The 21530-nt window shown below is 44.3% G+C and overlaps 1 protein-coding gene across 6 annotated transcripts; it reads right to left on the bottom strand.

Moving 5' to 3' along the window:
* Positions 1 to 3022: 3022 nt before the first annotated feature.
* Positions 3023 to 20758, bottom strand: slc1a9 (solute carrier family 1 member 9). 6 transcript variants are annotated; one of them, XM_010874094.4, is made up of 14 exons: positions 20130 to 20758; positions 16758 to 16888; positions 14421 to 14600; positions 14122 to 14274; positions 13723 to 13982; positions 10571 to 10676; positions 10311 to 10437; positions 8362 to 8595; positions 6413 to 6607; positions 5176 to 5310; positions 4485 to 4923; positions 4138 to 4380; positions 3667 to 3712; positions 3023 to 3419 (listed from the first exon to the last, which is right to left on the bottom strand). In XM_010874094.4, exons 2-12 carry the CDS (start codon positions 16807 to 16809, stop codon positions 4138 to 4140), a joined length of 2124 nt encoding a protein of 707 aa, XP_010872396.1. In that variant the 5' UTR covers positions 16810 to 16888; positions 20130 to 20758; the 3' UTR covers positions 3023 to 3419; positions 3667 to 3712. The 6 variants fall into 6 exon arrangements, with proteins under 6 accessions (XP_010872396.1, XP_010872395.1, XP_010872394.1 ...); XM_010874093.4 differs by having other exon boundaries at positions 3023 to 3712; XM_010874092.4 differs by having other exon boundaries at positions 3023 to 4380; positions 20130 to 20757.
* Positions 20759 to 21530: the final 772 nt, after the last annotated feature.

Raw genomic sequence — 21530 nt, forward strand, 5'->3', positions numbered from 1 at the left:
GTCTCTCTGAATACCATCTGAATAGAGATTAAAATAGTCACACTGTCTGTCTTTCTAAATGCCTTCTCCCAGGTAATGGATTATTTTACATTAGATTTATGCCTCATTTAATCAATAAAAACTTTTTTTACATGATATTTGTTTTAGTGACTTTGAATATATCTCAGTAATCCTAGAATCAGAATATAGCTCAAAATGATTTCAGATTTAAGACACTGAAGAATGGATGTAGAGGATAACACTAATCAGTTGACCACTATCCCTGCTCCAACAAATTCACCCAGACCCTTTCCCCAGTACCGATGAAAACCCTACCATTGATGGTTTTAATCGCCTCTTTAATTCAGCTTTATTTTTTTTTTAAAGCACCTCAGCCTAAATATAGTTTCTTAAGGAGTAAGTGCTCATTACATTGTCTTCTATTGACATTGGGCATCGGAGGGAGACAGGTAATGTATAGACACAGAGGTGCAATGAAAGCCGCATATGTGCATGCAGTTTGATTTCCAATCATTACACTATTCGTTAAGAACTTAGTGCAAACAAAATGAAATAACTATCCTGACAGGAGCACAGTTGAAACAAATAACCTCTAACAGTAAATATTTAATGTGTGTCTGTTTTAGATTGGTGGATTGTTATCTACATGCATACAATAGTCTTAACACTTACACTAGTACAAAGGTTTTTGAGCGATTACACTTGATTTTGAGAGTCCCATCTGTAGATGTTCTATAAATAGTAATACTATCAACAAATGTTCAACAAACTGTCTTGATTGACAACTGCTTGCTAAGGTTAGGGATATGGTTAAGAAGAGATTAAGGTTTAGGATAAGGGTTAAGGTTAGGTTTAGGGTCAAGTTTAAGTTAAGGGTAAGGGTTAGTATATAGTTACAGTCTTTTTCCGATTGCTTACAAACATCGGTCAATACTGAAACCACAATAACAAAACTCTTCACACAGTGTGCATTACCAACATGCATCGTTGCAAAACAGTTAATCTCACCCCCAAAACTCACTAAAACCCCCAACACACTTCATACGCGTCTCAAAACAAGCTTGTTCCACCAAAATACTGGCAACAATTCTCACTCACACACTGTCACTCATAACACACTGACCTAAAAAACACCAACAACAGGAATCATTACATAAATGACGAAGTTTTATCTCGTAGGTTTTTAAAATTATTCTTCACATAAATCAGTGTTTGATCATAGAATAAGAAAAACACCTCACTTTAATGACAGTAGTTAAGTATATGGAACAAGAATGATTCACAAATGCAGCAATTTGAAGGAATATCCTTTATTTTTTCTGTATCTCTGCATATAGTACATTTTACTTTTGAAAAATAATAAAGTTCAAACAAAAAACAAATGTACCCATATTCCATGGCTGCAACAAAAACAAATAAACAACAACAAGTATAATATAATCACTAGCCTCTGTGTACTGTAGGACCAATGAATGATTTGTGTAACAGCAAACCATCCTTGGACAGTGCTGCACACATTGTGATGTTCGCTCCTCTCTGGCCTGGGACATCCATGGTGGCTCTCTATCCAATCACATTTCTTCCCTTGCAGCGTGTTTTTGCCAGGTTGAATCCAGCTTCATTCACAAAGATGAATTTATGTGCAGTTTGACTGGCTTCCATCTCCAATACTCTCTAACAGTAAATCCATAGTTTTACGGTACTTTACATTATGTGTAAATGTGTAAATACCCTGTTTGGTTATTGAACAGACATCTTACCTGGATATATTGATACCGGCGTTCTTTCACACATTCATCGTTTCTCTCAAAGGTTAAAGTGTACAACACTTGGGTTGGTTTTCAGTTGAAACTGCAATCAATTGTTTTGGACTGACAAAATATTCTAACATAATTAACATTTTCTAACAAATATTTAAAAAAATCTTTATATTTCAATCTGGTTACTGCAGAAATGCACACCAGTTGCCACCATTCTGTTTTGAATGTGTTTTTAACAGTTTTGAGAACAGTGTGTAAGCATTTGAGAAAACGTGCCGTGAATACATTGTTTTGTAGGTGGTTGAGTTTGAATGAGAAACGAGTTCATGGATTTTGGGGAATGTGTTCATTGAATGCATTTTGTGTGAAAGCAATTATTCACAGTTTGGTTCACATGCACTTCCGTTTTGCTGACTGCGTGAAGAGTTTTGATACTGTAACTTCTGTATTGTTCGATGCTTGTAAGCAATCGTGAAGAACTGTAAAATATTAGTGACAGTAAGTAGATAATCTGTAGCGCATACACAGAAACACTTTTGGGGCTCTCAAAATAAAGTGTTTCCAAAAATATTCTCCAATTAGATGTGGTGGTGCTTTGATTGCAGTTCAGAACATTGATCGGGGACCTTGTTGTTCACAACTGAATTTGTAACCAGGGCTTGTCTGTGAAAGAGACCTCTGTCTCAGTGTGACTCATAGAAGAAATACACGTAAATACAGAAGTCTCGGCTTGTCTCCCTGTCTAACTCTGTTCCCTGGTATCACTTGGTACTGGGGGTGTGCTGTGGCCCGAAGCTTTCCCGTGTCATCAACCTCTGTTCCTCCTCTCGATCTCTCTGACGCGCACGGTCCAAACACTAACGTCAATCCCGTTTGCAATTATCCACAGTGCCCCTACGCTGTCTGGGAAGAATGAGTAGGATTGATGTTTTCTGGCCATCTGCTGCTCTCCCAACCCTCAGTCTAGATCTCCCTTCTTACACATCTCTAACTTCTTTGAGAGGATTAAGTGAGTTGATATCAATGTTTGTGTGTGCCTTTGCGTGCCTGTGTGTGTATGTGTGTGTGTGTGTGTGTGTGTGTGTGTGTGCGCACGCATCGCTATGTCTGTTGGAACTCCAACAGCCAGTAATATCCGAGTCCACAGGATTTTATTACTGTCTTTAGTCACCGAACAGTGACGTGTTTCTCCTTTTATAGTTCACATTTGTACCCAGTTTTAACTGAGTATTTAAACCCAGAAAAACGCATATTCGCTGTCATTGTAATTGAAATAAATCTCTAAGAATTTATTACATATAATATTCACACAACCTGTATCTGCAAATCTGTGTAAAGATTGAAGGGTTTGGGGAGGCAATAATGAACTTTGAATGAAAGGTCTTTTGCAGGGACAGGACACCAAATCAGTATGAGGGAACCAATGAGAGTATCTCTTACAATAAAAAAAAATACATAAATAATACAAGGACAAGTGTAAAGAAACAAGTAAATTAATATGCAGACCTAAATGATAACTGACCGACAGACCGTCGTGCTGAGCCAAATAAACAACTAACAACCATCATCTCATACATCGTACAACAACTACAAAATAACAAAACATACATCAATTCTCAGTAATAACAATTCTAATGTCACGTGCCAGGGAATGATGTTCTGTAGAGGAGAGGACATGGAGAGGAGAGGTAGAACAGTATAAAAATAATGCTTGCATACTGTGTTTGTTTTTTTCCCTTTAGTTACACAGAGCTGCTGTACAAGGGTTTATGGGACATATTAAATCACAGAAGTAGTATGAGTTCTATTTTAAAACATCCTGTATTCAAGGACGCGGTAAGTGTTCTAGAAACAATTATTTAGATGAGAAGATAACATTTAAAATTGTGCATTAATTCATGCTTACCAAGAAATGACAAGCCTCAACACCAGATTGTCAATGCAGCATGTGTCTGCCACAGGAAAGGGAAGAGAGGAAGACCGAGTCACTGGCTAGTTAAAATGATAAGAACAGGACAAGGATTATCGGAGAACGGTGTTGGGTTGACGGAGGACAGGCCGCTACGTTTCAGCTTTCCTCTGCGGCACACTGAAGTGCAGAAGTAAGGGCATGGATTCAACTTCAAAGGTCATTCAACAGTGTCGCCATGGCAACACAAATGAGGCCATAGCAACGTAAATATTGTCATCTCTCCAAGCTAGCTTTTTGATCCCCGATCTTGTCAAACAGGATCCAAAACATATTAACCAGAAAACTCTAAACACCTTTGGGATCCACCAAACCTGCCAGAACACACACGGTTGGTTGATTTGGTAAAGGGCAGTGAACCGGGGAAGTGTAAACCTGTAGCGAAACAGAAGCATAGAGGCCTCTCACTCAGGGAAGATCGCAGGGCGGGATGGCATTCCGGCGGTCGTAAGCAGTGTCGTCACTCTCTTCTCCGTCGCTCCCTTCATCCATGACCCTATCCCTCTCCTCTTCCTCCTCGGTCTCACTCTGATAGCGGTTGCTCTCTCGACCGCGCAAACGCTCCCGCTCTCTGTCGCTCTCTCTGTCCCTTCTGTCTCTGTCCCGGAGTTCTCTGTCTCTCTCTTTCTGGGAGCGGTGAAGTGTGGGCATCTGGGGAGACATCAGTAGTCACTGACCAAGAAAACCATGGCTAGGATTCAGGTGGAAGCAGAAGCGCCAGAAGGCAGCGCCGATTCCAAAGGAAGCCGACCTACCTGGTTGTCATGGCTGGGGAGGGCGGTGTAGCCGGGCTCCCCTCTGCGGAGGAGGCGCGGGGAGTGGGAGCGGAAGGTGGAGGGCCGCGGGGAGTGGGAGCGGGAGCACACTGAGCGCGGGGAGGGGGAGCGGACTGAGCGCGGGGACGGCGAGCGGACGGAGCGGGGAGAGTTGGAGATGGAGTGGATCTGGGACAGGTTGGAGTGGCCGTGGTGGTTGAGTTTAGACGGGCGCGGGGAGCGCGGGGGGAGCTGTGGAGGTCTCATGGGGTCGACCAAGTCCATCTCTGTGAGGATGGGGGGCGGGGGGATGAACTCCTCGTCGTCGGGGGGAATTAGCTCGGCGTCGATCTCGGCCAGCTCCGCCCTGGACAGGTGGTCAACGATCCCGGCACCAAACGAGTCTCCCACCACATTGATGGAGGTACGCATTCTGTCCCTGAACGAACGAACAGACAGCCACGACTCACACCTCAGTCACGTGACCAACAGTAATGTCATCTAGAGCTGAATACCAGCCTAAAACGTGCCGATGACAACACATTGTCATTTGGGAAGAGCTTGGCGTAAACGCCTTGTTTCTCACTGAGTCACAAAGCAGAAATGTAATCTTGGCAGGCTATGTCCTCTCGGTGCGGCTGAATAAAAAGGCCTCTACATTGTAACATCCCAGTGATAACATGTGACTCACAGCAGCCAGTCGACAGCGATGAGCAGGCTGATGTCCTGGGTGGGCAGGCCCACAGCGGTGAGGATCAGTAGCATTGTGACCAGGCCTGCGCTGGGAATACTTGCTGCCCCGACGCTGGCCAGAGTGGCTGTCATACTGGGGAGAACGTTAGGTGTGGTGGGGTGGGGTGGGGGGGATTCATGTCAAACACGTTTCTACACACTGAGACTCAACATTGACCTCACGAAACGCATTACTGTATGACTCAGAACAGTCATCGGTTCAGTCATGCCTAAGAAGGCGAGATTTCCTTAAGCAATAAGGGCCCAAATATATAATAGCAAAAGACACAGCTGTCAGTTACATTTGAAAGCTTTTAGTAACTGCAGTAGTTACACATTCTTTTTAGTTTAGTGATCACATCACCTAAAGCACGTCTTCGATCATATTTGCAGATGAAGGCAAGAGAGCTACGTTCCTAACAGTTATTTCTTTTTGGGGGGCAAAGCATTCTCGCTGAGGGGGCATTGCCCCCCAATGATCCCTGTGCCACCAGGTCTCCATATAACCCACCTTCTCATATACCCCTCCCCTTTATACACCCAGCCTCTCTCATACACCCCTCCCCCCTCTTATACCTCACCCTCTCATACACCCCGCCCCCCTCTTATACCTCACCCTCTCATACACCCCGCCCCCTCTTATACCTCACCCTCTCATACACCCCGCCCCCCACTTATACCTTACCCTCTCATACACCCCGCCCCCCTCTTATACCTCACCCTCTCATTCACCCCGCCCCCCTCTTATACCTCACCCTCTCATACACCCCGCCCCCCTCTTATACCTTACCCTCTCATACACCCCGCCCCCCTCTTATACCTCACCCTCTCATACACCCCGCCCCCCTCTTATACCTCACCCTCTCATTCACCCCGCCCCCCTCTTATACCTCACCCTCTCATACACCCCGCCCCCCTCTTATACCTTACCCTCTCATACACCCCGCCCCCCTCTTATACCTCACCCTCTCATACACCCCGCCCCCCTCTTATACCTCACCCTCTCATTCACCCCGCCCCCCTCTTATACCTCACCCTCTCATACACCCCGCCCCCCTCTTATACCTTACCCTCTCATACACCCCGCCCCCCTCTTTCATTACCGTTTATGTAATACACCCACTCCCATTACCAGACCTCAACAGTGGCAAAGGAATATCCCTGGGCCAGGGGCCTCAGCGAAAGAAGTGGCCTACCTGACGGTTACAATCTGTCCTGAATCTAGACTGATGTCATTCATCTGAGCAATAAAGATGGCTGCCACCGCCTCGTAAAGGGCTGTGCCGTCCATGTTGATGGTAGCTCCGATAGGAAGCACGAAACGCGTCACACGCCTATCGATCTTCAAATTCTCCTCCAGACAGCGAAATGTGACTGGTAATGTCCCCGCACTGAGCAAAGGAGAGAGTGGGTAAGAAAGAATAGACAGGTAGAAGGACACATAGAGAAGAAAAGAGAAGGGGGAAAGATATAGATACATTCCAGAGAGAGATGGGAGGCAGGAAGTTAAAAGAGGTGAGGGGAGGAAGAGAGTGATGAAGCAGTTCAATCGAACACCGGCAAGAATAACGTGGTTTTCTAAAGTGGTTTTCTATAATCCAAAATGTGAATTGCATGAATTTGATTTGAAGCTAAGCCCAGGTCATAATATAATTAGAGTAAAGTTGATAGGATTACTCTTATTCCATAAAGCCTCTCTAATGTGCCAAATGACAGTTGGGTTCAGCAGCACGACATTCAGCAGAAACACAGCCAGTTTGGCCCATCCAACCTAATCCAGTGCCCTAGACATTTACAACACAGGATCGGTCTGCCTTCTTGCCTGTCTGTCTGCCAACCAGACAGTCATTACTGATCACCCAGATTCATGAACAGTTGGCTCAGCAGCTGTTATTCATCAGCCCTCATATTCCTGGTTAACCTAAATAGTCTATAAACTAACACGGTAATATAACAACCATCCATCACATTATTAAACCCATCTTGAATCGGGTCTGACCCCATTTTGCCTGCAGAACAGTCTGGATTCTGAATGGATGACTCAAGGTGCTGGAGGCATTTCTAAGGGATTTTTGCCATATTGATTCAATAGCATAATTGAGTCCTTGAAGATTTTTTAGCCACACATTCACCTCATCCCGAATCAATTTACAGAAAAAATTGTCCTGTGATGCTTTGGTAGGAACACTAGCAAAGCAACAGAAAACATTGTCCTGTGATGCTTTGGTAGGAACACTAACAAAGCAACAGAAAACATTGTCCTGTGATGCTTTGGTAGGAACACTAGCAAAGCAACAGAAAAAATTGTCCTGTGATGCTTTGGTAGGAACACTAGCAAAGCAACAGAAAACATTGTCCTGTGATGCTTTGGTAGGAACACTAGCAAAGCAACAGAGGCCAACAAACTTCACCCAAGGGATGGCTCTGGAACTCTAATACATTTCTGGGTAATTCAACTATATAAGGGTGGGAATATTAATGACCTAGACAATTATTGTCCCATCTGTCCATTTTCCTGTCTAAGATAATTCGGGAGTCACTGGAAAATACACAGTTGTGTTCTTAAATTTTGAACAAACATCAATCTCGTTTTGGACCTGGGCACAGTACTATTACATCAACTACATTGGTTATCAATTACTTTACCATGAGGAATCAAACTGTGTGGCTTTGTTTATTGATCTGTCAAAGTCTTTCAATGCAGTTGATCATTCCATTTTGATGAAGTGATACCCCATTTCATAGTAACAGATACTTTGTAGTTCATAATGGCATTCCCCAGTGTTCAGTTTTGGGTCCTTTGTAGTTCACAAACACATTTCCTTGGGTTCAGTTTTGGGTCATTTGTAGTTCACAAAGGCATTCCCTAGAGTTCAGTTTTGGTTCCTTTGTTGTTCTGTGAAAAACTAAGTAAAATGTTTATATGGATTACTGTACATAGTAATGTACTCAGCCTCACCATTCTCTTGCTCAAGGATTTACAAAATTGCAGTTGAATTTTCAACCACTACAAAATTCCATTATAGATCATTATAGATTTGTGCTAAATGCAAATAAAACAAAATATATACTATTCTGCAAGACCCCCATCCACCCCCACAACACACTCAATCAACCCTCCATACAGGGGTCCTCCCTGGCCTACCTGCTGGCTGTGCCCAGGGCTGTGATCCAGGCCTGGAAGATCCCAGAGTAGAATGTGAAAGGGTTCTTCCTGGTGATCATGAAGTAGATGAGTGGCAGGATGATGCCGCCGTGAATCACCAGGCCCACCATGACGGTCACCATGTACATGCCCAGCTGTCTGGCCACCACCTCCAGGTCCCCAATGGCCGCTATTTTCCCCGAGATCAGAGAGGCGATGCCGATTGGGGAGTACCTGGAAGGAACACAAAACCCAGGAGGTCAAAGCCAAAAAAAATATTATACATTAGAGCAAAGGCTCTTATCCAGCTACATTAAGACAACACAGGTAATGAGGTTTGCTGTCCGGAGAGGAATCCACTTCCCAGTGGAACTCTACAGGATGCTATGACCATGTATACACTTCTGTGCGGATGTATTTATGTACACTGTTAAGGTGTAGTCAACAGTCAGTAGGACCAGGAGCTCCGGAATCTCAGATGGATTTTGGTCAGAGCAACACATCCTTTGTGTCTTTGGTGTCTGGGATGTACAGGGTGTCTATCTGGGAGGCGGAACGGCAGCATTCACACAGAGCTGTGTGTCATCTACTGACCAAAGCCTCTCGTGATCTGTGTTGATTGTATATGTCGGCTGGCTCAGTAGTGATTAATATGTTTAGTGAGTAACATGGCAGGTTTACACTGGGGGACTGGTATGGAGGACGACGTTTCTCTGGAAACTGAGCTGCACAACAAATAGATGGCCTCTGACGAGATGCTTCCTTTTGGCAGAGAAAGCGACGGAGAGAGAGACAGAGAGAGAGAGAGAGACAGAAAGAGAGTGAGATGGAGACAGTGAGAGGGGTACGGGCCTGGTCTCTCCTACTCTCTTTCCCCAGTCTCTTTCTTTCTCTTTGCCTGGCCTTTATGATCCTGGCCTGCAAAGCCTCAAGGACTTCATGGCCTCCAAAGACTTGAAATCTCATCACATCCATCCATCCCATTCGGTCTCAGTCCGTCTGCTCTCGGATCTTGCTGACCTGCTGGGCAGTGGTGGCTCCTCTCCTGCCTGAGGATTCATTACGTTCTGGACCTCTTCCACCCTCCTGGCCCTGGGAACCAGAAAGACTTCTGCTCTGCTTCCATTCCTACTCCTCATCAGCATTCCACACCCTGTCATGTCTTAGGGAATCTCTGTAAATCTCTCTAGATTTCTCCACTTTCTGGTCCTTTCTCCGTCCTAGGTCCTAGTTCCCACCATTTGTCTCATGTACACAGTCCTCCCCTTATTCATCACCGCCAGTGATGTGTGTGTGTGTGTGTGTGTGTCTGTGTGTGTGTGTGTGTGTGTGTGTGTGTGTCTGTGTGGCACCCATAGAATGTTTTCTCAGCCCTGCAGCAATTGATCCACTGGATGAGAAACAGACTGAGAAAGAGACATGAAGTCCGACAGGAAGACATGTACATATACATAAAGACAGGCAGGAAGACACAGACAGGAAGACAGACAGCGACACATGGAAAGACAGATAGGAAGATAGGTACACATACGGAAAGACAGGCAGAAAGACACAGACAGGAAAACAGACAGGAAGATAAGTACACACAGAAAGACAGGCAGAAAGACACAGACAGGAAGACAGACAGGAAGATAAGTACACACAGAAAGACAGGCAGAAAGACACAGACAGGAAGACAGACAGGAAGATAAGTACACACAGAAAGACAGGCAGAAAGACACAGACAGGAAAACAGACAGGAAGATAAGTACACACAGAAAGACAGGCAGAAAGACACAGACAGGAAAACAGACAGGAAGATAAGTACACACAGAAAGACAGGCAGAAAGACACAGACAGGAAGACAGACAGGAAGACATGGACACAAAGATAGACAGGGAGCCTCAAAGGAAGACAGACAGCAGGACAGAGACAGCAGGACACAGACAGGAAGACTTAGAGACACGTACCACATGATAATGCCCACCATCTTCATGATGATCTCATTGAGGATGTTGAAAAACTCTGACATGAGCCTCCCCTTCTCTCCCATCTTCCCCATGCATATTCCAAATGTGATGAAGAACCCAATCAAACCTTTGGAAAATGTATTTACATCATTAAATTATTTGAATAGTCCAGGTGCTTTCAATAAATAAACAGCATCATGGAATAGGACATTGTTGCCCAACCAGTCAAAACAGAGGAAATAACCGAGACATTCTCTCACCAAGAACATTCATGCCCCCTTTGAACTCTAACTTCTTCACGTTGACAACGACAGGTTCTGTCTGGTTCGGGGGCGTTGCTGAGACTGTCTTTGCCACTGTTTGAACCTGAAGGGGGAAGCGATCCAGAAACCAAAAGAGAATGTGAGATATGTATACAGAGGCACAGAGAGAAAGAGGGGAAGGGGGGAGAGAGAAAGGAAAAGAGAGTGAGAAGATGAAAGATTGAAAAGGGAGCAGTAGGATCATCATGCAATTTCTTGGCTGATCTGCAAAAGCAATTACAGCATCAATGAATCTCTGACAAAGACAAACACTGAGACAGCACAGAGAGATCTTTTACCAAGCCCAGGGCTATAGAGCACACACACACACACACAGACACACGCACACACACACACACAAACACACACACAAACACACAAACGCACACACACACAAAGCAGATGCCTTCCTCCTGTAAATGAAGACAACTCAACACTGCTGTAAAGAGATTTGCAAACAGAAAGGTCAGACCCCTCACCCAGTGTAACTCAGAGAAGAATTTCTAATCATTTAGACACACATGCGTGCGGGAAAGTGAGAGAAAGAGAGAAAGCGCAAATAGAATAGAAAAAAACTAAAACAGGATTTGTACCAAAGAAGGCAACTGCTGTGACATGATTGAGGCCTGGATTATTGTTTAAAAATGACCTGCCTGCTTGGATGTTCAACAGCCAAATGTACTAGACAATGTTTCTTTGTGAATCGCACAGAGAGAGTTTGGCCTGACCAGGCTCCACAGCTCGTTCCTGGTGGCATATGCCATTAACAAGGTGTGGGCCAAATCAAAGCTAAATCTATTTCAACTCTAGTTCAATTGCGAATGCTGTCCTATTAATGTATCTAGAAAATGGGTTGCATTGTACTGATTCTCAAAGACAACCAATTTGTTGCAATTATCCATGTTCTGGAGGACATTTATTCATAGAAAGTTGCAGGAGAAAGTAGAACAAAACATAAATGTAAAAACTGTGGGTTGTGGTACTGCATCCACAGTATCTCCTCTCCTTATCTTCCACAGCAGCATTCCTGGGATCTTTTTATCCTATCCCCTGACAAGGCTCAATTGAGTAAATGTGTGCCTCATCAGGGAGTGACAGACAATTTGCGTTCAAGGATATGGCCATGCGTTCCGGAGAGAGTGAGTTCGCACCACAATACACTCAGTGACCATATTCGGCAGATGATAAATGACGTGGCCATGGCTTGCTATATAAAGCAGGCAAATTAGTGACCTAAGTGACTATGAATGTGGTGTAATCATCAGTGCCAAGTGTGCTGGTTATGGTGGATCAGAAACGGACGTCCCACTGGACATTCTCCCACCGCAGTGTTCAAGGTTGGACAGGATGTTTTGTACATCACATACAGTGAGTGATGTGACAAAGCGAACATCCATTCAGCGGAAGACCTCAAGGTGAAAACTGTTTGCTTTTGAGAGGTTGAAGGACAACTGGAACTTCGTTCAAGCTAAAAGGCGAACAGCATCTCAGAATGTACAACTCACCGGCCCCTTGTGACGGATGTGCTATTGCAGAAGAACACCACACCGGGTTCCACTCCTAATGGCTAAAAACAAGAAGTGGATCCAGTGGGAGTCACAAAGATAACTTCATGCAAAACATCTTCCAAAAATGTTACTTGTGGGCAGTGATGCCGTTAACACGTTTCTTAGTAACGCGTTACTCTAATCTGACCACTTTTTCCAGTAACGAGTAATCTAACGCGTTAGTATTATCAAACCAGTAATCAGATTAAAGTCACTTATCCAAGTCACTGTGTGTTACTATTTTCGTCATTTACCTAGGTAAAAACATGTATGCTTTCAACTTGTGTCTCGGGGAGTGAAGTCACGCGACCAGTCACGTTTTCAGCGTGAGGACAGTTCCTGTACCACGCAGCAGCACCAACGTGCACCAATGGAGGGAGGAGAGAGATGCGTGTTTTCTAGCTGGAAATACAGTCATTATTTTGAGTTTGTGTCAGCTAAGGATGACAATGTTAAGGTTCGTTGTACACTCTGTGCTGGTGGCAACAAAGTGCTATCTAGCTACAAAAACACAACGTCAAATTTGAAGAAACATTTGGAGTCGCAGCATGGCACAGTCAAACTTACTGAACAATTCCCAATTCCCAATTCCCAATTCCTGAAGCAGATAGCAGGATTCACAGATAAAAACCAGGTCAAGAAAGACTGTCTTTATTTTTATATTTTAGAAAAACAAGTATTTATGTTAAGTGAAGTCAAGAAAAACTGTCTTTATTAAATTTTTTATAAAAACATATATTTATTCAGGAAATTGTTTTTAAGTTCTGAAAATGTCTGAAAATGTCAGGAGATATCTGTAAATTAAGTTACTTTTTAAAGGAGTAATCAGTGATTACTTTTTCAAAGTAACTGTGGCAACACTGCTTGTGGGGTAGGCTGCGTTGGGTTAGTGTGGGCTTGGTGTAGGGCTAGTGTAACAGAATAAAACAATTACAGAAAGCCTTGAAACTGAAATCAGATATCCCCCTGCCAATTGGAATGTTGAAGCTGTATCACATTGAAGAAAAACACTTATTGGTTAAGGAACAAGTCAGTGATGTTTTATAGAGTTTGGCAACCTTGATTTTATGGAGAATCTCCTGTCATTACATTGACATTGACTGCACCCCGGTATAATTTCAGGTTTTACACAACATACGATATGTAACCTACTGTATTTTTATCTATTTATATCTCCTTCATATATGTATATATTTTTTGTCATTTATTTTGTTTATTATAATTTCTTTTGTATTGTAGACTTTTTTGTTATTGTTTGTCAGTCTTCTCGTTACTTTGTTGCATTTTGGTCTAATGTCTAATCTCTTGTTTGAGTGATGACCAACATTTAAAAATGTAAAATAAAGTAGTAAAAAAAAAAGAGTACCATCAGCTCACTCCACTGCTAGCTTGAAATGGCCCTGGAACAACTGTTATCTTCTCTACTGCTCAAATGGTTGGAATATTGTCAATCAGCTGCAAAATGTACACAGTTGCCCCTGACAGCACACATTCACAATTACGAAAGTCTTACATTCCTTAATGCTATCTGGGTTTAGTTCTGGCTCTAGGTCCGGGTCCTACCTGTTGAAAGCAGGCCTGCACAAGATTTTCGGGAAACAGGTTCCTGATGAGGTCCATGAAGGCATCCAGACTGCTGACCTCCTGGTTCTTTGTGGCCGTGCTCTGGTCCTGCCCACTGTTCCTGAGTTTGGGATTCCCCGGATGGATCCCCAGGACCAGGATGACCCCCAGGACGGCAGCGATCACTGTGGTGGACATGTAGTAGATCATGGCCCTGGACCCCATTCTCCCACTGGAACGAGCATCCAGACCGGCCAGACCTGGAGGGGGACGGAGAGGCTGATCACCGGCTCACCTTCCTCCTCCACTGGTGTGTAAAATGTGTGTTTTAGTGCGTGTGCATGTACATGCGTGCGTGCGCGTGTGTGTGTCCGAGGGCTGATTCACACAACAGCGTACCGGTGATGAGGCTGGAGATGATGAGGGGCAATATGAGCATCTTCAGCATTCTCATGAGGATGTCCCCGGGAAAGGACACCAGCATCAGGGTGTCGGGATCAGTCACCGAGACGTAGCGCAGTAGCATTCCAAACAGCGAGCCCGCCACCACGCCTGTCACGGGTTAACAGAACGAGACGGGAGTTTAGCGAAGCGTGCGCACACGTGCCCCGTTACCCCACGCCGGAGAGGAGCCTCCGGGTCCGAGGCATCGGAGGAGGGGTTTCTGAGAGCGGCGTCCAACTGGCTCGGTTACCTACCCAGAATGGTGAGGGCCAGCAGCGAGTTCCGGACCAGGAAGCCACAGTAGGTTCCCAGGCAGCTCTTAGGAAGTTTGGGCTCCAACAGCTCCAACACCCCGACTCCAACAATGGGTGGCAGGGCCTCGTCATACTGAGCCTTGTTAGACGGATGAGCTGGCAGCTGATTTTTCATCCTGTCTGAGGTCCGGGGACAGAGAGGAGGTTAAAGGCTGAAAGAGCGCACCCGCCCGGTGAGGAAACAGCCCCAGTCCGGTGGGAGTTATGTGGCTCTTCTCAGCCTTTCAACGGGCCTGGGATAACCCTCCGTCACGTTTGCCGTCCACCTATCGGGCTACTTGGGATGTGCCACACACAGAGAGGAGAAGGGTTGAAGTCGTATTTCCGGTTAGATTAACGCGGCCAGGACAAAGAGAAGCGTGGGTGTCGTTTATTACAAAGTGCTTCTGTAGATCTGACACGTCATCCGTCTGTGTTCTAATAAGTGCATCAAGAAGGAATGTACTCACAATGTGAATTAAACAGGATATGGAGCTGGACAAAGACGGATGAAAAACAATTGGAAGGCAGAAGGAGAGAGGAAGAGTAACGGCTCAGTGGACCATTATCTGAGTCAGGTCCAGGGCAGGATCAACAATAATCTAACAATGTGAGTGAGGGTGGTGGATTCTATTCAAATGACTCCACATTAGCACATGAACCAAACTGCCATTTCGGTCAGAAGGGGAACATCAAGCCAAACATATCAGTCTACAAAAGATCAGACGTGGTCAAAACAGTATACTACAATTCAAACCAGACATAAAAGCCCCGATATTAAATCTGACCTGGTTTAACACTATAAGCGTAGTCTGTTTGCCTAGTATTCTGATGCATTGACCAGTAACAGCTGTTCCAACACAGTTAAATAAGTGATGAGGAAACCTCCTCCCATCCCAGATAAACACATCTGGAAAGCAACATGGCGGCCGTGTGTGAAGTCAGCATCAGGAACGTGCGTGGCACATTTACAAACAGACCGCCTGCTCCGGACAGTTGTAATGGTGCATGATTATAATCCATCGCCATGGGGATGTCATTTCGTACGGGGAGAATAGAGAACCACTCACCAACATGTAGACCAGTTCTATTCCCTGTGTCCTCCCTTCTTTACATCCTCCTCTCTCTACGGACCTCACACTTTGACCTGGCTCCTCTCGTCTTTCCCGGGCTGTTTATCTGCTTGTCTGCCTCTCCGGGTTTAAAGTCTGACAGCAGTTCCCACCCGGGCATAAAGAGGGATTGCTAGCTAATGCCATTTTTTTCTGGGGGGGGGATGGGAATCTCTGCCAAGTTTCAATTGCAGAGATATAATCCCATGTGAACTGGGTAGTGGGGGGATGTAATTTCTGCTCTGCTCCTGTTACTGTCAGTCCAATCCTCTTCAGTCATCTTCATGTAATTCTTAACATAGGGAACGGTGTTTACAAACACCCCCGAGGCAATGGACTGCGCTCCAATTACCCAGCAGTCCTGTTGCTGGAGGGCGATGGTCAGGATTCCCTCTGTGACCTGTTGATTTAGCCTGTCCTATGAGTGACCTCAGCATGATCCGTTGACCTGTGCAATCCGTACTGTGCTATCGGTGACCTCGTCATGACCCGATAACCTATTTTTACCTGGACGGAATTATTTGTGACCCCACCGTGACATACATGACCTGTTCTATCTGCACTGTGTCAGTTAACCCCAGAATGGCTCCCTGCATCCTACATTACAGTGTACTGCTTAGGAACAGAGGTCTATGACACAGAGCACACAACGTAATGCACGTTCAGCGGTGGACCTTGATAACCTCAGTGAATTATGTCCAAAGAGTTCAGGACTACACCTCCCACGATGCCAGTTGGCGTGGATGAGGTCAGACTGGGGAACCGATCCCAGGGAATAACACACCAGAATTTAATCGTATTTTTGTTACGTTACTGATGAGTAATATGCTTAGTTGGGTTCCATTGGGGGTCCCAGAAGAGTATGTGGTTTGTGTATGGGCTGGCTAGCGACGGTAATATCCATCATACTATCTGGCTGTCATAATAAAAGCTGGGCGTCGATGTGTTGACGAGGCCTGAGCGGTGACGCCAGGATGTGGTCGAACATCACCAAGGTATTACACCCTTGGCAGGTAGGTGAGAAGATCAAAGTGTCCCTGAGGACTAAGCTAACACACCTCGGGGAGTGGCTTTAGGGAAGCCCTCTGAACAGAAACACGTGTTGGAGTAAAACACCAGGCATGAGAGAGGAGGATATTTCAAAGACAGCCAAGGCTTAACGTGAGAAGGAGGCTGTAATCCTTACGGGCATGGGGCTTACTGGCAGTGATCTTCTTCTTCTTGGTACGCCGTGCCATGGTGAGTTCCTCTGGATCAGCGACCGGGCCAGAGTAAAACTACTTCCATGCATCCAGAGTCCAGATATACTCAGCCGTCCTGTGGATGGTCATGGCCATGAGGAGTCTCGTTGTGTCCAACTTTCATTGTTATGATCCCTGTCACTATGACAATCATTACTATCCCTGTCGCTATGACGAACATTAATATCCCTGTCGCTATGACGAACATTAATATCCCTGTCGCTATGACGAACATTAATATCCCTGTCGCTGTGACGATCACTATCTGTGCTGGCTGCACTTTAATTGCAGTCTCTGATGACAGTGTTTGAGAAATTAACGGACCCATGCCACATATTCATGCACTCTCTCATCCAATCAGTGACCTCTGCTGTCCCTGAACAATCAGTGTGGTTGATATATGAGACTAAACAGCTGTATAATTGCTATCCCCTCGCCAACACCCACCCTGTCTAAAACCCATGTTAACTAAATAGACATGACGGCTGAGTTTATCTCAGACCATTTAGCTCTCTGTAAGACATTGTGTGTTTTTGTCTCTGCCTGTGTGCAAATGACAAGTGCGAGGTGCACAATGTGTATTTAATATGCTGTAGTTGTGTGTTAGCGTGCGTTTGTGTGTGTTTGTGTGTGTGAAAGAGAGAGAGGGGATTATTTCCTATGGCTGATTGTTTGGTGTGAGCTTTCCAAAGGGATAGAGATAAATCTCTCATATCCCATCCCCACTCCCTGAGATAAGAAGGGCTGAAGCCACTGACTGGAAACACTGGAATATACAGGTTAACTACTCAATACACAGAAACACACTAAATACAGTGTGCACACACACGCACACACACATTCAGTGCCCAGGTGAGGTATTCAGATCCATATAGGTACCCCACATTTTGTAGACAATGTATTACTGATTAAATATACCAGATATTGCCATCAATATGCTCACACTACCCTCAGACACTTGGCCTGACACTCCAAACTGATTGCTCTGACAACTTCGTTAAAACTATGCAAAGAAAAACGACACGTTCAACCTTTTGTCTTTTAACATATTTCACAGATTTACTTAAAAAGGTTGCTGCAGTAGCTACTTCGCTCAGCTAAAGAACGTGAACTGAAATGAGAAAGGTTTGCTGAGTGAAAGGACCGAAACAAAGCTACCGTGTAGCTGTTGGTAACAGTGTGGGTCACAAGTTTATATAAATTAAGTGAAAGCCAGTTTTTGTGATTGGACAATAAATGTTCTATGCTTTTGTTCTTGACTTCATTTCACACTGGTTATTTTGTCACCGTATTTCTGGGGCTAGCCCTGAGTAGTCGAAGCTAACCATGTCCCGGATCATGGCCAGCTAGCCCTAGGCTAAGGTTGTCGGTAGCCCACTTGAAAATGTGCAAATGTGAACAGTTGGTTTGACCTTGGCTAAAATATCCCTTAGCTCAGGGCTTAGGAGGCAGTGTGTAAATGCCTTTAGAACAGCCCACATTTTTTATATAAGGTCCCACACATAAGAATAAAAACCAAACCTTGAAGTCCTAGGGACTCTATGTAGACCACAAAGACAAAATAGTATTGAGGCATAGATCTGGAGAAGATTTTAATATTTTTTGAGGGATTGAGGAAAAGATGAATTGATCAAAATACAGAGGTCCTTGAAGAAAATTTGATCCAGAGTGCCCGGGAACTCAAATGCTCCCCATCCAATCTGTCAGAGCTTGAGAGGATCAATGAGGAAGAATGGAAGAAACTGTGCAAATCTAAAATTGCAAAGCGGGTAGAAGCACACTCAAGAAAAATCTAAGCTGTGGTCGATGCCAAAGGAACCTCTACAAAGTACTGAATATAAGGTCTGAGTACTCCATACATAAGATTTTTATTCTCAATCAGTTGGCAAAAAAAATTTCGACGTGTTTTCACGTTTGTCCTTATTGGGAACTGTGTGCAGACTGAGGGTAAATTTTTTTGATTTCTTGCCTACGACACAAACAAATGCGGCGAAAGGGAACGGATTCTGAATACTTTACCAAAGCACTGCATTTACGCACAGACAGTCAGAAATCGTTATCCTGAGTGTGCATGTTTGACTCACACAGCATTATGGAGATACGTGTTCAGGGCAGGTTCACACTACACACAGAGAAAACGGATGGAAGAGGAGGATGTGATGTGTCTCCGGGCCAACATTAATCACATTCGGCTGCACGATGAGTGGAAACGTTCCCCTGCTTCCTCAGTCACAAGATCTGACTGTTATGTGGCCTAGGTCGGCCCTGCGGTCTAAGCTGCACATGCACTGCCGCGGCTGAATCTGACCCACTGCTCCTCCAGCGAAACCCCAGCCCTCCACTCCTCCCCACCTCCCCCCAATAAAGTATAGATGTTCTGGAAACAATACGAACTGGAATTTGTTTCTCTTTCTAGAGTTTCCTTCCAGTACTGTCCATGAGAGAGAGAGGAAGACGAGGGAGGGAGAGAGGAAGAGGAGGGAGGAACGGAGGTATAGAGAGGGAGCTGGTGTCTTTGTGACGGAGCGTTAATCGGTGCGCGTGCGTGTGAAAGACACAGCCCACCCTTTGCCCCTCTCTCCCCAACATAATCTGAGTGTATTAATCTGTTGTTTGAACTCCTTACGTACACCCCGTCTAGCACATCTGCTCTCTTCACCCTTCTAAAGCTCTGCTATTTATAAATCCTCTTTCCCTTTCTTTCTCTCTCATTCTCTCTGTTTGATTTGTCACTGGAATGCAATTCCAGCAGCAGGACGGAGTATCATTCCGTCCTCACTTCCAGAACAGTATATCCATCTATCCTTTATTTTTGGCAAAACTCTAAACACAATAACTTGAGACTCGGCAGCTGGGATAGCACTCCGTTGAAATATAAAGAGTGAATTATGGAGTTATTTCCGAGGTTTCATAGCACTGTTTCAATCAAATCATCAGCATTGCATACACTCCAGGTAAAATATGTCCCTGAACATTGAAATGATGCTACAGAACTTGCTACAGCATAAAAAGCAGATGACCAATACCCACACACCTGTAGGCCTACTCATTATCAAGACAGATTAACTCTGGTGAAAGTACTGGACCAGAACATTCTGACAGCAAAAGCAAAATGCCATAGACTCAATATTCTGAAGAACTAAGATCATAAGAACAAGCACTACCAGTTAAACTGCCCTCCAGGTTAACAAACAAACTAATCTTATGCACGTGGTGATTCTAAGAACATCTGAGATGGACATGAATTTGATAGAAGCAAAGGAAGAGATGAACAGGGATAAACGGGCAGAAGAGAAGCAAGATGAAGTCAGTCCTACCTGTTGTGCGTCCTTGTCTCCCATCCAACGAGAGCAAGGCATCAGGAGAGACTCAGTCAAGAAAGAAAGGGATGGAGAGAGAGAGAGAGAGAGGGAAAGAAAGAAAGAGAGAGGGAGAGAAAGGAGAGGCAAAATCACAGCCTTGCGTCATCTGAGAAAATGTGCAGATTAATACAACAGCTTGGATCCCTGAGCCCCCACACTTGCTCTGTCTCTCTCTCTCACTGTCCTTCAATCTCTCTCTTTTCTCTTTCATTCCCTTTCTCACTCGCTCACTCTCTACCTCTCATTCCCTCTCACTCCCTCTGAGTCCCTCGCTTTATAGTTCTCTACCGCTGTTACTTTTCGACAGTACTTTTTGTTTCTAAGTTGTTACCTAGTATCTAAGTCAGCCTCCAATCACAGCCCTTAGTTGATTTTGTCTTCTCGTTACTTAGATTTTTTTTAAGTGCACATTCGTAAATATTTTGGACTTGCAAATGTTAATACAAAATGTGATACCCGAGTAAAACATTTGTTGATGCCTAATCACTGCCAGACATTGACAGATAGCTTTGGAGAGAGAGGGAGATTGGTTAGTAGAAAAATTTACATGAAGGATAGCAGGAGAGAAGTTATTTTATCCTTTTTCATAAAGTGTGCATTCGAGCCCTACTTCCCAAAAATGTAAAAGCACTGCATTGGTGCAGGAATGGCACGAGAAAGTCTCCATATACTAGTCATGTCCTTACAAATCCAGGTAGGAAAGTGAACAAGTTCAGACTTCAGGAGAAAGGACAGATAATTGGCACTTCAATCTGTGGGCTTTTCTCAATGTTTGTTTGCTAACTCCTTCCTCCACTTCATCCAGGTCTCCTCACCTTCTTTTGAAAAGGTCAAAGGTTGTCAAGGAGAAATGGAACAGAAAAGATACATTTACAGGAATCTCAAATTAAATGTTTAAACTTATTTTAAAAAAACATTGTTGTGCAACACATTTGATGGAAATAAAGGATAATTTGAATATAATTTTTAAAAGTGCGTATTTTTTAACCAAAAGCAAACCTTATTCAAATAAGAGGTGGCAGATCATCTGTGAGGGATCTTTTTATTGACAAAAGGTGTTGAGGAGGGCAGGACACTCACTCCTCTACTTGCCTAAATGAAAGTGCAGTACATTTTCCTCAACCCCTTATGGGTTTCAATATCACCGTCCATTTCATCCTTTTTTGTCATGAATCTTGTTCAGGGCAGAAATCAACCCAAAGGCAAACTTTTGGTAATTGGTTGATTCTGTGACTGAAATTCAATCTTTAAGTGCTTAAGGGTCAGATTTAAAGTTAGGAATAGGTTTTGGTTAAAGGTATTGTTTAGGGTTAAGGGTCAGATATGAGTTAGGTATAGGTTATGGTTAAGGTAAGG

This window comes from Esox lucius, chromosome 11 (assembly GCF_011004845.1).
Source record: "Esox lucius isolate fEsoLuc1 chromosome 11, fEsoLuc1.pri, whole genome shotgun sequence".
In the NCBI taxonomy this organism is placed as follows: Eukaryota; Metazoa; Chordata; class Actinopteri; order Esociformes; family Esocidae; genus Esox; species Esox lucius.

Excerpts from the sequence above, each read along its gene's own strand:
- slc1a9 (XM_010874094.4), bottom strand. The coding sequence starts at position 16,809 with ATGGCACGGCGTACCAAGAAGAAGAAGATCACTGCCAGTAAGCCCCAT. Across the intron at positions 13,983-14,121 it reads CATCTCCAGCCTCATCACCG|GTCTGGCCGGTCTGGATGCT; the intron begins GTACGCTGTTGT and ends GTCCCCCTCCAG. Across the intron at positions 8,596-10,310 it reads ATGGTGGGCATTATCATGTG|GTACTCCCCAATCGGCATCG; the intron begins GTACGTGTCTCT and ends TGTTCCTTCCAG.